This window comes from Coregonus clupeaformis, chromosome 35, assembly GCF_020615455.1.
Source record: "Coregonus clupeaformis isolate EN_2021a chromosome 35, ASM2061545v1, whole genome shotgun sequence".
Taxonomy (NCBI): domain Eukaryota; kingdom Metazoa; phylum Chordata; class Actinopteri; order Salmoniformes; family Salmonidae; genus Coregonus; species Coregonus clupeaformis.
The window spans coordinates 25,558,316-25,576,967 of NC_059226.1; the positions used below are offsets into that span (position 1 = coordinate 25,558,316).

The 18,652-nt window shown below is 40.7% G+C and overlaps 2 protein-coding genes across 2 annotated transcripts; one reads left to right on the top strand and one right to left on the bottom strand.

Annotated features, from left to right (window-relative positions):
* The first annotated feature begins 244 nt into the window (after positions 1-244).
* LOC121550880 (von Willebrand factor C domain-containing protein 2-like) lies at positions 245-5,010 on the top strand. Its single transcript, XM_041863281.1, has 3 exons — positions 245-631; positions 1,120-1,249; positions 4,165-5,010. Exons 1-3 carry the CDS (start codon positions 275-277, stop codon positions 4,416-4,418), a joined length of 741 nt encoding a protein of 246 aa, XP_041719215.1. The 5' UTR covers positions 245-274; the 3' UTR covers positions 4,419-5,010.
* A 746-nt stretch (positions 5,011-5,756) lies between these two features.
* On the bottom strand, positions 5,757-9,005 carry LOC121550881 (60S ribosomal protein L23). The gene is made up of 5 exons (XM_041863282.1): positions 8,901-9,005; positions 7,570-7,653; positions 7,158-7,286; positions 6,630-6,743; positions 5,757-5,885 (listed from the first exon to the last, which is right to left on the bottom strand). Exons 1-5 carry the CDS (start codon positions 8,911-8,913, stop codon positions 5,803-5,805), a joined length of 423 nt encoding a protein of 140 aa, XP_041719216.1. The 5' UTR covers positions 8,914-9,005; the 3' UTR covers positions 5,757-5,802.
* Positions 9,006-18,652: the final 9,647 nt, after the last annotated feature.

Here is an 18,652-nt window from a genome sequence, read left to right on the forward strand (position 1 = left end):
TGCCTAGTTAGTAATACAAACACAGCATTGTAATTTAAATAAATCGGCAATATAATATCAAACAAACATTCCTTAATTATTTTACAATTTTAATTTGAAAAAAATAAATGTCTGACTTTTGGGCTACTACTGTGAGGAAAATCTCGTTGACCATTGGGGAAAGTATTTGCATGTCCACTTTTCTCACTTCATTGCCTCCTGCAATCCATGCGTCGTCACGGCTCTTGAAAAGAGCACGAGGGAGCACCAGATGGTCACAGTATAGAAATCAGGAATGATGAACAGCCGCGCGCTTTGCCTCTACATCGCGCTCCTCTACCCTATTCCCAAAACATTGACGGAATACTCAACCAATACTGACTCGGAGTACGAGTTTGGGGATTACCGGGGCAAGTGGTGCATAGACGACCACGGATTTGTGTATAGCATCGGGGAGGTGTACTACCCCAGTCCATCTGCTTGTCCGTGCACCTGCACTGAAGACGGACCCGTGTGCATACGACCCAAGTGTCCTCGCATTCATCCTCGATGTACGCGGATTAAATACAAGTCTTGCTGTCCAGTGTGTGAGGCAGTTAGCAAAGTGTGTGTATATGGTGGCAAAATGTACAGAATACTCGAGGAATTCAGGGTGAGATTTATTTTTTAAAGAAACATTGACTAAAAATATGATCCATCTACTTTAAGTGACTTTGTATACATTATCCGAAGTTGAATCTTGGAATTTGTTTATTATACTGTATTATACTCCTTATGTCAAAGCAGTGTTTTTGTGTGTGTCTAGCCTGATGGTGGAGATGGGAACATTGGTTATTGATTTATCCTCTATTGCATGAGAGATGTAGTCTTATTGTCGAGTGTAACCATAACAGTACTCTCCATCAACAAGGGCTCATGTGGGGGTCAACAGTTGAGATGGCATGACCTTTAGCCTGAGGTGACATTTCATATGATCTATTTTTAATTGAAAAGAGTATTCAGGTATTACATTGACGCACGCTTCATAGGTTTTTCAAGTATTATGATTCCTTCCAAATGACAGGAGAACACAGAGTTTAACTTTTGAGAGAAAGTGACTGGTAGAAAATGTCTAAAGATGTGTCTAACCTTTTGTTTCAGTTGTCACGCTGTGAGAGATGTCGTTGTGAGCCCAACAGGGAGGTGTACTGTTCCATCTCGGATTGTCCTGCACCACACTGTGTCAACCCTACATATGAGCCCAACCACTGCTGTCCTGTCTGCTACACTGGTGAGTTCACCTCTACAAACACAGAACTTTCCAACGCATAAATGGTCTCTACCCTCAGAAAGACACAATTTCTTGCACACCAGTTTACATGCTATAATGATAGGATGGACATACACACAGATGTGTTCTGTATCATATGACCTATACAACGCAAATATACAGAATCCATAAGCCTGGTCATATGTAACTCAAGCATTTTGCTGCATCTGCTATAACATCTGCTTAACTGTGTATGACCAATAAACATTGATTTGATGTCAACCATCTATAATTAGCTTTGACACAGTGTGTGAAATTGATTATGAAGACAGCTGTAGCTCTTACGTAATAATGTTTACGATGTCAGTAGTTGGCTGCTACCCCGAGTTGGAGTCTAAGGTCATCAATATCTTCAATTTTTCTTTAATCACTGCTCCACTGCACTATTACCATCTGTACTGTATGTTCAAAATGCTATGTGCATCATATTCATATCAAGCTCAATCATTAGTTAGAAGTCAAGCCAAGGAGTTTAGGAAATATTTCAATTACTTAGTGACTGATGTAGGATCCGAGCATCCTTAGAACTAAACTATGGAATTCAGCATTGCACAGATTACATAACTGAATTTGGACACTGGATAAAGAGGGATGCAATCAAACAGCTCGATAGTGCTCTGTCCAACACAGGAATAGTAACTAACCCCCAGCCTGGTGGGATAGCGGGGCGATGTGGGTCATGGGGCCATCCATCCAACAGCAGGCAGTAAAGGAACAGCTTGTGTGTGCGCCGTATACAGTTCAATCAATAAATCAATCACATTTATTTATAAAGCCCTTTTTACATCAACAGTTGTCACAAAGTGCTTATACAGTAACCCAGCCTAAAACCCCAAAGAGCAAGCAATGCAGATGTACACTGAACAAAAATATAAACGCAACATCTAAAGTGTTGGTGCCATGTTTCATGAGCTGAAATAAAAGATTCCAGAAATGTTCCATACACAACATGTAAAGGACATTGTATTATCGTATTTTTGTACTCCCCGACGAAGGCCATGCAGCCGAATCGTGTCAGAGTTTTTTAAACCGTTGTTTCCATTGAACATGCCATACAAATAAAGGCATTTTAATTAATTATATGAAGAGTGCCTTGGTCCTCCTTTCTTTTGATGACCAATTTACCCCTGTTACCAAAGAGCACCTTCTGTCTACCAAAATCTACTATTGTGTACCTTAGCAGCACTTCCCTTCCTTTGTTTTTTCTGCAACATGTAAAGTGTTGGTCCCATGTTTCATGAGCTGTAATAAAAGATCCCAGAAATGTTCCATACGCACAAAAAGCTTATTTCTCTCCAATTTTGTGCAGAAGTTTGTTTACATCCCTGTTAGTGAGCATTTATCATTTGCCAAGATAATCCATCCACCTGACAGGTGTGGAATATCAAAGAAGCTGATTAAACATGATCATTACACAGGTGCACCTTGTGCTGGGGACAATAAAAGACCACTCTAAAATGTGCAGTTTTGTCATACAACACAATGCCACAGATGTCTCAAGTTTTTAGGGAGCGTGCAATTGGCATGCTGACTGCAGGAATGTCCACCAGAGCTGTTGCCAGATAATTGAATGTTAATTTTATCAATGGCAATTTGAATACACAAAGATACCTTGACGAAATCCTGAGGCCCATTGTCTCACCTTTTTTTAGATGTATCTGTGACCAACATATGCATATCTGTATTCCCAGTCATGTGAAATTCATAGATTAGGGCCCAATTAAATGATATTCAATTGACTGATTTCCTTATATGAACTGTAAAATCTTTGAAATTGTTGCATGTTGCATTTATATTTTTGTTCAGTATATATTGGCACCCTTCCACTTCTCTTAAATAATTCCCTATTTCTTCTATAATAAGTATGCTTTTTTCCAATCATTTGGTCTCTACACATTATTGGATTTTCAACATTGAAGAAGCAATTTTGTTTTTTGAAACTTAAGTTTACAATTTTAATTTAGAAAAGAAAAACCAATGGCATGGACTCAATTATTAGCACCCAAGAGCTAATACTTGGTTGCACAGCCTTTGGCCAAGATACAATAACTGCTGACAAATGCTTCTTGCAGTCTTCAATTAGCTCCTTTCTACTGGAAGTTTGGCCCACTCTTCAGCTGCAAAATGCTCCAATTCTGCAATGTTTGAGGGGTGCCTTCCACCAACTGCTGTTTTCAGATCTCGCCATATGTTTTAGATGGGAATCAGATATGGACTCAATGCTGGCCACTCCAGAACAGTCTAGTGTTTCTTCTTGAACCATTCCTGGGTGCTTTTTGATGCGTGTTTGGGTTTGTTGGCCTGCTGGAAGACCTACAACCTTCAACGGAGACCCAGTTTTTGTACACTGGGTTGAACATTGGACTACAAAATACCTTGATAATCTGCTGATTTTATGAGTTTAAGGCCCCCAGTACCAGAGGCAGCAAAGCAAACTCACAGCATTATTGAAACACCCCCATGTTTGATTGTAGGGATTGTTTGGTTGTCTGTAATTTACAAGTAAACATAGCGCTGATTTCAAGAGCTCAAATTTTGTTTAATTGGTCCATAGAACATTTCCCCCAGGATTTAGTCTTGTTTAGGTGGGTTTTTGTGAAGTTCAATAGGGGTTTCTTGTGTAGGGAATTATTTAAGAAAAGTGCAAGGGTGCCAATTTATTTGGCCACAACTGTGTCTGCCTTTATGGATGTGTAAGTAACTCTACAAAGTATAGCATATTGGTGCTGCAAATGGATGACAGTGGGGTGGTTTCAATAAGACTACAGAAGTTTCTTATTGCAATGCTGATAAAAAGACCACATTAGGTACACAATTAACATTTATGTTGACATACATCTGATATATCTACTTATTTTTCTGCATCCTGCCTACAGGGCCCAACTGTTTTGTGGGCGACAGAGTGATCTCGGCAGGGGAGCGGGTAGAGATAGACGAGCAGACCGTGTGTTACTGCACCTACCGGGACGGCACCTGGCAGATGCAACCCCATGCTACCTGCGAGCAGCGCCCGCTGCCGGACCCCGATCTCAACCCTGTCCCCAACCCCAGCCCCTCTGAGCCCCCCGGGGAAGACGAGACCAAGCAGATGGACAGGGACTTCCGCCCCAGGCTGGACTGGATCCCATGAGCAGGCAGGAGGGTGGGGGTGAGAGGGTAGTAGTGTGCCAAGGGGAAACGGGGAGATGATGGGGCAGGTTGTTTTCCGTGCCCTGCTGAGTGCAGTCTGCATAGGGCTTAGGGCCAGGGATGACCTACTATACCACATTATACAACATTACTAGCTAGTAGTGTTTGTGCAACATTATATAAAACTTTGCACACAGGGACCACTATATATGGTGCACATTCAAGACAATACACAACTATAACACATAGTTACGTGACTTGAATTTGTCTACATTTTCCTTCACTTGCAGTAGCGCTGGTTTTGTCGTCAAAGGGCTGGTGTAAGTGGACACTTTGGGGTAGAGATGGTTGCAACATTCACCCTTCTATTAATCTCAGGTTTACGCGTTCATTCGTGCACATTAACTTTGCTCTGTATGTTTCTCTTTGACCAGTGTTAGTTTCTTTAATAACTTATTGATATCCTTCTCAGAATTGTTCTAACGCTAAAATGGAAATGTACCCTTTCCAAATGTTCTGTATGTAAATGTACTTGTGGTTCTATTAAGTGTAGTTTTGAAGAGCATATTATCAAATAAAGATCAGGAACCGTATGTATCAAGTGTCTCAGATTGGAGTGACAATTTAGGATCAGTTTTGCCTTAAATAGATCACAATGAATAAGATTACATGGACAAGGGGCCCTGACCCTAGCCTAGATCAACACTCCTACAGAGACACTTGATAAGGACCCAGTTGAATGATTGACAATGTTCTATCCTTATCCTTGTTTACATGCAGGCAAGCGCCTACACCAGGGGTAAGTAACCCTGTTCCTGGAGTGCCAGAAGTACTGCAGGATTTTGTTCCAACTAGGTACCACACCTGACCAACTGAGCCAATTGATCAGTTCAGTGATTGCCTAAATTCAACACACCTGGTCTTCAGGTTAGTTAAATCAAAAACATGGAAGTGCTTGCTGCACGGGAACAGGACTACATCAGATCTCACAGCTCTTGAAAAGGTGTCCCATTCATCATATCCCTCAACGCAAACTTCATTTTGGCTTTTAGATGAGCAACCTCCTGCAATATGGATTTGTATTTTCAGCCGTGAAGATCAATTCTTCATAAATAATTGACATCTGCTGTCCATGAATTTAGTCATCCATTAACATTGACAAGTTATCAAATATATCATGATGTGAACCACAATTCACTGGCCGACTTGGAGAAAAAAAATTGCTGGTGACAATATTGGTGAATGTGCTCCTGTTCTTACAGTGAGACTAAACAGATGTATACAGTAGATACTGTATAGTTGGACACTGCCTTGGGATCTTGCAGACAGAACACTGACAGACTTAACAACGGTTTTTATTGAAAACAACAAGCCAGGGTCAAGGATCATGCTATGCTGCCAGCATTTGAAGCAATCCTGGGCCACAGGTCTGCGCATTCCTTGGCCACGGGTCCTGTGATGGCTGAACCTGTGAAACAGAAGACAGAAATTTAGCCCACAACAAAAATGAGATAATAGGGACAACATGCCTTTGGCCTTGCATCAGTGCAGTAACATTTCACTGTTTGTAGACCTGCCACTTACAATGTGAACTAACTATTATGTAACTCATGCATCCACAAGAAAACTCCAGACTCGATTTGACTGCATTGTCTTGATTTCAACATCCACACTTTACTTTGGTTGCTGACAAACAAAATCACTATCGTTTCCAGGTAAATTCCTATAACGTTACCTACAAAATAACCTCACATGGCATTGTAACACCAAAATATGACATGTTGCAGTCAGATTCTCTACCAATCTTTTTTAATCAATGACTGAGTGAGGACGTACACACTTCCAGGAGAAAGGTAGAGAATCACACTACCCCCATTATGTCACTATATCTAAATGTATTCCAAGGATGACCACTATCCAGTGAACACAAATGTCCCATCACTGATTGAGATTGGTCAGCCAAAATGAGACTGCCATCTCACCCACAGTGATGATTACTATACCCTTCTTCGACAACTCACCCAGCTACTGACCAGACAAAGCAAGTGCTTTTTGAAGGGGTGTCATTTATATTTAGCAATATAGAGTGTCAAAATCAACATCCAGAATTTGAAATGCACTCAAAGAAGCCCAGCCAAACATCATTATGAAGAGGCTTGAAGAACCTTCATGACTTGGTATGGGGGACCAAAAACTCAAAATCCCAACGCACCTTTCATTTCTCCTTTCACATTCACTATGACCCCTGCATTGTCTTCAAAGTAGAGAAACACGCCATCCTTTCGCCGATACGACTTCCGCTGCCGTATCACAACCGCAGGATGCACTGTGGGAAAGAGGAAGACTATCAGAATGCAGCTACCTGACAGATTATGGAAGTTATTCTGCCATAACTCGCATCTCCGCACTGTTGATTTTCTACCTTCAGTTAAACGATTGGTCTGGGACTACCACTGTGGTGAAAACACCTGTAGCTCAGTTGGTAGAGCATGGCACTTGCAACGCCAGGGTTGTGGGTTCGTTTCCCACGGGTGGCCAGTATGAAAATGTATGCACTCATAAGAGCATCTGCTAAATGACTAAAATGTAAACCGACAAGTCATTTTAAAAGAGCAATCAAATTACTATGCCAATTGTCAAACCGCCATAATCTATTAATTAGCTAGTCTCAGTTCAAGCATTATATAGTGACGTCATTCATCCTATTCTAGTAATTGAATACATAATGCAGAACACTCACCTTTTTTTCTGAGTTCTGGCTTGCCTTTCTTGACGGTGGCCATGACCATGTCACCCACACCAGCAGCGGGCAGACGGTTCAGACGTCCCTTGATGCCCTTGACAGAGATGATGTACAGGTTCTTGGCACCTGGTGAGAAAGGGGGAAGAATATGGTGAATATATGACAGATGGTTCCACTGCCCAGGCTTGATTCAAGGTACAGATCCTTGTAGGCTATTTCAAGACAAGGTTGAAATACATGAAATGTCCCATCACTGATTGAGATTGGTCAGCCAACATGAGACTGCCATCTCACCCACAGTGATGATCTTTCTATACCCTTTTTCGACAACTCACCGAGCTACTGACCAGACAAAGCAAGTGCTTTTTTAAGGGATATATATATTCTAACAGATCTGAGTGTAACATACCCGTGTTGTCAGCGCAGTTGATGACAGCACCCACTGGGAGACCCAGCGAGATGCGAAACTTCGCCCCAGATGACCCACCACGTCCTGAACAAGAGAAGAGATTCAATTGAAGTAAACATTACATGGTGCTGAGACTGAAAGCACACTGCTATAATCAGGCAAAGATTATCCAAGTTGTTCCATCACGGATTGAGATTGTTCAGTACAGGTGACTGCCATCTCACCCACCAGTGATGATTACTATACCCTTCTTCGACAACTCACCCAGCTACTGACCAGACAAAGCAAGTGCTTTTTGAAAGGGGTTCAACTTCACATTTAGTCATTTTCTTTTCAGATTAAAACTACTGCCAAGAACATGCAGCTACAGCACTATGTGGGAGGAATTATACAAGTCACCACACAACCAAACCATAAGGCCTCAAGATTAGGAGTGACTCCATACTTTTAATATGCAATTTAGCAGACGCTTTTATCCAAAGCGACTTAGTCATGTGTGCATACATTTTTACGTATGGGTGGTCCCGGGGATCGAACCCACTACCCTGGCGTTACAGGCGCCATGCTCTACCAATTGAGCTAACGTTACTGTTTGCACTACAAAAAGGCATCCCATTTTGACAGTTCTACCCCTTGTCTAATGCCCCCAACCAGGGTAGCTTGCAAATTAATTGGCCAGCTAGTTGTGAGTAGACTGCTGTAAGGTGATAGCTAGCTAGTTATTTGCATGGCCTGGGACGAGTTGGAGGAAACTAACGTTCAATTAGATTAAATCAGTAGCTTTGGTTCAATGTTTTGGAGGAAGAATCCCCCTATTTGAAGATAAAAAGCAATACACCGTGGCTCAATTTGGCTAGCAGGGGAAATCATTGAGAAGACTTCACACGTACCTACAGTAGCGAACGTTAGTCAGCCTAGGGCTTCAGCGGTGTCCATGCATGATTCGCAGTAATGCCTGCTCTTAGTCAGAGACGCTATGCTAACAAGCACCAGTTATAACACCACTCACACAAGTTCACTTGCCACACATTTGTTGGGCATTGTACTGGAATGGCAAATGTGTTTATACGTGAGGGCTTAGAGCATACGCTCACCAGTTAATGTATTTTAGTTAACAAGCCAAAAGCTAATCAGCGGTGACAGCAAACATGGCTTCCGTAACAAGCGCCTAAAATCATCCCTTTGAATAATACTCAGTCCTTCACATTTTCAAGCCAATATGAATGACAATTATTCATAAAACGACCATTATCCAAATAACATTATTTTCCTATGTTAGACATTCGGCAAACGGGTAGATGAATGTGGATATTCCTTAGCAAGTCTCTTACCTCTCTTAGACATTGCTGCAAAAGGGAAAGAGGACGACGGAAAAAGGAATCATGGGATATAAAGTTCCGGAGACATACCATAGATATTTAACGTCCGGTCGATTTAGCCTATATCGCCCTCTGGTGTTGGTGACAACAGCCTACATGTGGTGGTCATAAACAACTACTAGAGCGTCTCTGCGTTCAAAATGAAAACATTGTGCAACTTCATGTGCAATTATTTGCTAATTGTCCAGTCATGAATGTAAGGTGTCACACGTGGAACATTTAAGGGGGTAAAGACCAAATCTTCTTCTTCTGTGGGTTTTATGGCGGTCTACATCCAAAAGTTGCATTGCCGCCGCCAACTGGACGGTTTGAAACCAAAAATAAAATGTAAAATAAATAAATCCATACTTAAGTGATTCTAACAATCCACCCTAATAAAAATAGTACATTGCCAAAAAAAATATAATAATCACACTTTATCTTTCTTTTAGTTCTCTCTAGTACCTGAGAAGGTGGTACGGCTTTTGCTAATATTCCATGTTACTCCTTTGCTGTGAAATCTTTCAACTCCAGGAACCGCTCTGCCGCAATCACAATGATTTCAATCTTCCTAGATCTTTTCTCCACCTTGGCAGTGCAATTTATCACGATTGCGATAAAAGCCACAAAGTCCACCTTTTTAACCTTTAAAATGTCAGGATCCTCTTGGTGTAAGACAACCCCTGCAGCCTGCAGTGAAGGCCTATCCACTACCATGGACTCTTCTGGTGCAACATTCAAACCCTCAACCCTTTTCACAGCTTCTGCATATGAAATGCTCTGTACAACCCTGACTTTGGCCACCTCATTCTTCTTTACCCTTGTGGGGCATTCAGAAGACGTTGCTTCATGATTCCCACCGCAATTACAACATGTCACATTTTCTTCACTTTTATAACACATAATATGATCTTTTCCACATGTTGTACATCTCGGCTTCTCCCTTCTGCAAACCCTTTCTACATGACCAAAATCTTTACAATGTTCACACTGCATTGCTCTTGGGATAAATGCTCTAACTCTGTAGTTAATATTCCCTAACCGCACTTCATTAGGGAGAGACTCCATTTCAAAAAACAGAAACTGTCAGAAACTCTTCACTTTTTCCCTATTCACCACTCGATTCATCCGACGTGCTTCAATCCCTCCAGGAATATTTGTAATCTCTTCCAAATCAATTTCCCACGAAACGCCAGATATAACCCCCTTAACGGGTGCCCTGTTCCGAAGCTACACACACAACACTTCAAACTTATCAAATCGATTAAGACACAACGCACGTTCCTTCTGATCCGCAGAATCACTAAAAATCTAAACAACCCCACCTCTCGTGATCCTCACATCTTCACTTTACCCAGCACTCTCTCCACCAGTTTGGATAACTCAAATGGTTTCTTCAAGATTGTTACTCTGCCCAGCTGCTCCTTACTAACAAACCATACTCCTACTAGATACGAAGTGTCATTCTCTTCACTGTACCCTACTTTGCTCCGTTTTCCATTCGTCAAAACCAATTTTGTGTATAACCCTTGGATGACTGACAGGGGGGCGCTGTATTGAAGACACCGCTAAGCCATCTTGGTACTCTTCAATTTTACTTTTTTTAAAATATATTTTGGGAGCTATATAAAAGCATTTGTTGATGTCTACATTATTATATTTCAGACACCTTAATGCATACTTAAAAATTATATTATGTGAGCTAAACGTTTGTAAAAAAAAATATAAAAACATTTTACTTAAATACATGTAAATACTTAAATACATGTACTTTTGTCCTTGAAACATTTAATTGAAATACTGTAGAATTCCATTAATTCCTGGAGGACTGCGCCTACTAGTGAGTGCCAATATGGCTCCAAAGCCTCTCAATGGCCAATACAAAGCATTAGCAATCCAGGTTTTATATAGATTTTAGTCATTTAGCAGACGCTCTTATCCAGAGCGACTTACAGTTAGTGAGTGCATACATTTTCATACATATACACTATATATACAAAAGTATTAGTGGATTCGGCTATTTCAGCCACACCCGTTGCTGACAGGTGTTTCAAATCGAGAACACAGCCACATAGAAAAACACTGGCAGTAGAATGGCCTTACTGAAGAGCTCAATGACTTTCAACGTGGCGCAGTCATAGGATGCCACCTTTCCAACAAATCAGTTCATGCTTCACCATCTGGCAGTCCAATGGACGAATCTGGGTTTAGCGGATGCCAGGACAATGCTACCTGCAGTGGTGTAAAGTACTTAAGTAAAAATACTTGAAAGTACTACTTAAGTCGTTTTTTGGGATATCTGTACTTTACTTTACTGTTTATATTTTTTGACTTCTTTTACTTTGACTTCACTACATTCCTAAAGAAAATAATGTACTTTTTACTCCATACATTTTCCCTCCATACATTTTCCCTGACACCCAAAAGTACTCATTACATTTTAAAATGCTTAGCAGGACAATAAAATGGTCTAATTCACACACTTATCAAGAGAACATCCCTGGTCATCCCTACAGCCTCTGATCTGGTGGACTCACTAAACACATGCTTTGTTAGTAAATTATGTCTGAGTGTTGGAGTGTGCCCCTGGCTATCCGTAAATAAATAAAATACAAGAAAATGATGCCATCTGGTTTGCTTTATATAAGGAATTTGAAATGATTTATACTTTTACTCTTGATACTTAAGTATATTTTATAAATTACATTTATTTTTGATACTTAAGTATATTTAAAACCAAATACTTTTAGACTTTTACTCAAGTAGTATTTTACTGGGTGACTTTCACTTTTACTTGAGTCATTTTCTATTTAGGTAACTTTACTTTTACTCAATTATAACAATTGGGTACTTTTTCCACTACTGGCTACCTGCCCGAATGCATAGTGCCAACTGTACATTTGGTGGAAGAGGAATAATGGTCTGGGGCTGTTCCAGTCAATGGAAATCTAAACACTACAGCATACAATTACATTTTCGACGATTCTATGCTTCCAGCTTTGTGGCAACAGTTTGGCGAAGGCCCTTTCCTGTTTCAGCATGACAATGCCCCCGTGCACAAAGCGAGGTCTATACAGAAATGGTTTGTCGAGAAGAACTTGACTGGCCTGCACAGAACCCTGACCTCAACTCCATCAAACACCTTTGGGATGAATTGGAACGCCGACTGCGAGCCAGGCCTAATCGCTCAACATCAGTGCCCGACCTCACTAATGCTCTTGTGGCTGAATGGAAGCAAGTCCCTGCAGGAATGTTCCAACATATAGTGGAAAGCCTTCCCAGAAGAGTGAAGGCTGTTATAGCAGCAAAGGGGGGACCAACTCCATATTAATGCCCATGATTTTGCAATGAGATGTTCGGCGAACAGGTGTCCACATACTTTTGGTCATGTAGTGTACATTATTGGTGAAGACAGAGGAGAGAGGCGAAGCCTATCTTTAGTGAGAACAAAATGAAAGAGAACAGAACTACACACAAGGCGCACAATTAATTAGACACTTGCCATCAAAAAGTATCTGTATTATGAGCAAAAGCGATATTGCCTGCATATCTTTGAAGCCATTTCAGGAATTTATCTTTGTGAGAGGGAGGATAATTATAGCAGGTGTTGATAGGAAGAATAAGGATGTGGTCTGGGTGAGAGGGGAGAAGGATAGTAGAGTTGGAGTAATAGGCTAACAGTAGCAAAGGAGTGAGGATGGGGAAGACATCATGTAGGAGGGAGACATGGAGGGGAGTGGATGATGTTACCTAGGAGGGAGGTTTTGGCTAGGGTGAAATAGTGATTCCTCACGAAACCCAGAGAAACAAATATTTTGGTGATTTTCACGAAATGTAGTCCATAGAATAGTCCTTTGGAGGAAGGATTGTTGACATATTTGACATTAGTATCTAAAAGCATAATTGAGAAATAATTAATCAAAGTTGGCATATTTATGACAATAGTGGAGTTGAGGCATGAGTTATTTATGTAGTGCTGTAATGATATGGGATGTAGTGAAATGAGATCACCCCTTGTCCTTTGGCATGAGATTGAGAGTATTATAGCTAGCAGTTGTGAAACTGTGGAAAAATATACTTGTTCTGTCCTCACTGTGTTTCTTAACAGTTAGACAGGCAGCTTATCCCAATAAAATCCACATGGCTTTACTGGTCAAATTTGTGAACTGTGAAAACAATACAGAGAAAAAACAATGCTTTGCTTAAAAATAATGACAATACAATCTCCATGATGGAGCTACGCTAACATTACAACCACTCACTTTCAGTTATTTGAAAAGGAAATCATCTCCCAGATATCACTATTTCTAAAACAAGCCATAGAAAGTTGGTTGCAATTTCAATTTAATCCTCCAGAAACGACAGAACAAATAATGCAACAAATATTGTGGTTAAAATCAAATATACTAATTGAAAAAAAAACCTTTTTTTTTGACAAAATGTTTAAAAAAGGTATAATCTTTGTAAATTATATCATCAGTAGGACTGGTGGAGTTATATCGCACATGCAGCTAACAAAAACATATGGAAATGTCTGCTCTACCCAAAATTACAACCAAATAATTGCAGCCTTACCGCAAAAATGGTAGAGGAAAGTGGAAGGAGGAGAAAGTAAGGAACTTGTCTGTCGGCCTTGCATTAAAGAACATAATTGGTTAAGGAAAACTGTGATAAATAAAATGTATATCAGTTTCATTTAAGGACCAAAGGTTTGACAACCATCCCATATACAGTGAAGGAAAAAAGTATTTGATCCCCTGCTGATTTTGTACGTTTGCCCACTGACAAAGAAATGATCAGTCTATAATTTGAATGGTAGGTTTATTTGAACAGTGACAGACAGAATAACAACAACAAAATCCAGAAAAACGCATGTAAAAAATGTTAGAAATTGATTTGCATTTTAATGAGGGGAAATAAGTATTTGACCCCCTCTCAATCAGAAAGATTTCTGGCTCCCAGGTGTCTTTTATACAGGTAACGAGCTGAGATTAGGAGCACAACTCTTAAAGGGAGTGCTCCTAATCTCAGTTTGTTACCTGTATAAAAAACACCTGTCCACAGAAGCAATCAATCAATCAGATTCCAAACTCTCCACCATTGCCAAGACCAAAGAGCTCTCCAAGGATGTCAGGGACAAGATTGTAGACCTACACAAGGATGGAATGGGCTACAAGACCATCGCCAAGCAGCTTGGTGAGAAGGTGACAACAGTTGGTGCGATTAATCACAAATGGAAGAAACACGAAATAACTGTCAATCTCCCTCGGCCTGGGGCTCCATGCAAGATCTCACCTCGTGGAGTTGCAATGATCATGAGAACGGTGAGGAATCAGCCCATAACTACACGGGAGGATCTTGTCAATGATCTCAAGGCAGCTGGGACCATAGCCACCAAGAAAACAATTGGTAACTGCAGCGCCCGCAAGGTCCCCCTGCTCAAGAAAGCACATATACAGGCCCGTCTGAAGTTTGCCAATGAACATCTGAATGATTCAGAGGAGAACTGGGTGAAAGTGTTGTGGTCAGATGAGACCAAAATTGAGCTCTTTGGCATCAACTCAACTCGCCGTGTTTGGAGGAGGAGGAATGCTGCCTATGACCCCAAGAACACCATCCCCACCGTCAAACATGGAGGTGGAAACATTATGCTTTGGGTGTGTTTTTCTGCTAAGGGGACAGGACAACTTCACCGCATCAAAGGGACGATGGACGGGGCCATGTACCGTCAAATCTTGGGTGAGAACCTCCTTCCCTCAGCCAGGGCATTGAAAATGGGTCGTGGATGGGTATTCCAGCATGACAATGACCCAAAACACACGGCCAAGGCAACAAAGGAGTGGCTCAAGAAGAAGCACATTAAGGTCCTGGAGTTTCCTAGCCAGTCTCCAGACCTTAATCCCATAGAAAATCTGTGGAGGGAGCTGAAGGTTCGAGTTGCCAAACGTCAGGCTCGAAACCTTAATGACTTGGAGAAGATCTGCCAAGAGGAGTGGGACAAAATCCCTCCTGAGATGTGTGCAAACCTGGTGGCCAACTACAAGAAACGTCTGACCTCTGTGATTGCCAACAAGGGTTTTGCCACCAAGTACTAAGTCATGTTTGCAGAGAGGTCAAATACTTATTTCCCTTATTAAAATGCAAATCAATTTATAAATGTTTTACATGCGTTTTTTCTGGATTTTTTTGTTGTTATTCTGTCTCTCACTGTTCAAATAAACCTACCATTAAAATTATAGACTGATCATGTCTTTGTCAGTGGGCAAACGTACAAAATCAGCAGGGGATCAAATACTTTTTTCCCTCACTGTAGATTGCAAAATAGTTGGGAAGAGATTTTTGACGTACCGATCCCATGGCATAGTGTTTATGAACTGATACGCAAAACGACACCGGATTCAAAACTTAGAATCTTTCAATTTAAATTATTATATAAAATTCTTGCTACCAATATAATGTTATTTATATGGGGGATACAATCTTCCCAGCTCTGCAGATTTTGCTGCGAAGAGACAGAATAATTGGATCATTTGTTTTGGTACTGTCCATTTGTAGCTTGTTTTTGGACACAGGTCCAGGAATGGCTAAAGGATTGCAATATTTACCTGGAGCTAACCCTGCAGATAGCACTACTGGGTGATCTGAAAAGTCATAGTCAATCGATCAATAACATAATAATACTATTAGCAAAAATGTTTATTTTCAATTTACAATCTGTAGAAACAATGAGAATAGAAAGGTTCAGAACTTTTGTAAGACATCACAGTACAGTTGAAATATATATGCAAATAGAAATCCTATATGGATGGTGTTAAAATATAGATGGGAGGTGTTGAATGGGATTGAAGGATGGGACTAATAACAAATAACAAGATAACTAATAATGTAGGCACGCTGTGTCCATAATAAGTGTATGGGTTGTAGGTTGGGAGCTTTTGTGAAGGAGCACAGTTAGAAAGATATGGCATATAGAAGCAAACCGGATGGACATCATGAAAATGATCGGAGAGGTTGAGAGTAGAAGAAGTTCAGGAGAAAGAACAAACAAAATGTAATTATTGTAAAATTGACTGTGTCCATAAAATGTAGATAGTGGGTATGGGCTGGAAGTAGAGGCCTAGGCGTTGTTGTTCACTAGTTTACTCCAAGGGGGGAAAGGGTGGCGGGGTTGGAAAGTAATACTTTTTTTAAAGGATATGTATGTGTATGTATGTATGTATGTGGGTGTGTACAGTGGGGAAAAAAAGTATTTAGTCAGCCACCAATTGTGCAAGTTCTCCCACTTAAAAAAGATGAGAGAGGCCTGTAATTTTCATCATAGGTACACGTAAACTATGACAGACAAAATGAGAAAAAAAAAATCCAAAGATTTTCTATGGAGTTGAGATCTGGAGACTGGCTAGGCCACTCCAGGACCTTGAAATGCTTCTTACGAAGCCACTCCTTCGTTGCCCGGTCGGTGTGTTTGGGATCATTGTCATGCTGAAAGACCCAGCCACGTTTCATCTTCAATGCCCTTGCTGATTGAAGGAGGTTTTTCACTCAAAATCTCACGATACATGGCCCCATTAATTCTTTCCTTTACACGGATCAGTCGTCCTGGTCCCTTTGCAGAAAAACAGCCCCAAAGCATGATGTTTCCACCCCCATGCTTCACAGTAGGTATGGTGTTCTTTGGATGCAACTCAGCATTCTTTGTCCTCCAAACACGACGAGTTGAGTTTTTTACCAAAAAAGTTATATTTTGGTTTCATCTGACCATATGACATTCTCCCAATCCTCTTCTGGATCATCCAAATGCACTCTAGCAAACTTCAGACGGGCCTGGACATGTACTGGCTTAAGCAGGGGGACACGTCTAGCACTGCAGGATTTGAGTCCCTGGCGGCGTAGTGTGTTACTGATGGTGGGCTTTGTTACTTTGGTCCCAGCTCTCTGCAGGTCATTCACTAGGTCCCCCCGTGTGGTTCTGGAATTTTTGCTCACCGTTCTTGTGATCATTTTGACCCCACGGGGTGAGATCTTGCGTGGAGCCCCAGATCGAGGGAGATTATCAGTGGTCTTGTATGTCTTCCATTTCCTAATAATTGCTCCCACAGTTGATTTCTTCAAACCAAGCTGCTTACCTATTGCAGATTCAGTCTTCCCAGCCTGGTGCAGGTCTACAATTTTGTGTCTGGTGTCCTTTGACAGCTCTTTGGTCTTGGCCATAGTGGAGTTTGGAGTGTGACTTTTTGAGGTTGTGGACAGGTGTCTTTTATACTGATAACGAAGTTCAAACAGGTGCCATTAATACAGGTAACGAGTGGAGGACAGAGGAGCCTCTTAAAGAAGAAGTTACAGGTCTGTGAGAGCCAGAAATCTTGCTTGTTTGTAGGTGACCAAATACTTATTTTCCACCATAATTTGCAAATAAATTCATTAAAAATCCTACAATGTGATTTTCTGGATTTTCTTTCCTCAATTTGTCTGTCATAGTTGACGTGTACCTATGATGAAAATTACAGGCCTCTCTCATCTTTTTAAGTGGGAGAACTTGCACAATTGGTGGCTGACTAAATACTTTTTTCCCCAACTGTATGTGTGTATATGTATATGTATCTGTGTATGTATGTGTGTATGTGTATGTATATATATATATATATGTATATGTATGTATGTGTGTATATATGTATATATATATATATATATATATATATATATATATAAAACATGGGGGATTGGAAGTGATGCAGACAATTACATTGATGGAAGTTACAATCTATCTGCAATATTAAGCTGATCTACCCCCTAAAAAAACAAACAAAAAAAACAGACAGTTACTTGCTAGACAGACTAGCTAGCTAGCATCTTGCAGAAAGTTATGGTTTATATAAACATCAGCTCAGTTAATTACAGACATTTACATTTATTACAGACACCCCGGACGATGCTAAGCCAATTGTGCGCCGCCCTATGGGACTCCCAATCACGGCCGGATTGTGATACAGCCTGGAATCAAACCAGGGTCTGTAGTGACGCCTCTAGCACTGAGATGCAGTGCCTTAGACTGCTGCGCCACTCGGGAGCCCAAATAATACATAAATAGTTGCTAACATACAATACAACAATATGCTGCTTTTACTTAGCTAGCTACAACACTAATGCTTAGCGAGGCATAACGGAGCTTAAAGGGGTGATACTGTTGCAGTTTTTACAGGAAGCTTGTTTGCTTGATACATTTGTTACTGTTGAAAACAGACAGCAACCACTTTCATGCAATGACAAAAACGGCCACTAGACGCCAATGCTTTTTCCAATAGGAAATAAAAAGGGAATGATAGCGGTTCTATGGCAATACCAATTGAGCCCTTATGTGTGTGAATCATTGTTTGGTATGAATTAATGTCACCCCTGGAAACTACTTATGTATTTTTTTAGCTCCATGCTCCATCTGCAAGGTTTCTATTTTTGATGGGCATCCCAGTCCTCAAGCCTGAGTCGCTGACTGTGTGTGTATAGTCTCTTGTCCATTAGTCATGTGTCTTACTACACTACCTAGCCTGATGTCACTCAACCACAGCTGCTGGAATTAGTTTGGGACTGTTAAAGGCCGAGTGCACTACTTTTGTGAAATAATATTTTTTCAAAAATAAAAATGTATTATTATATATATATTTTTTTATTCACATTTTTCAAGGGTGCTGCAGCACCCTCAGCACCCCTACTTCCTGCAGCTATGAACA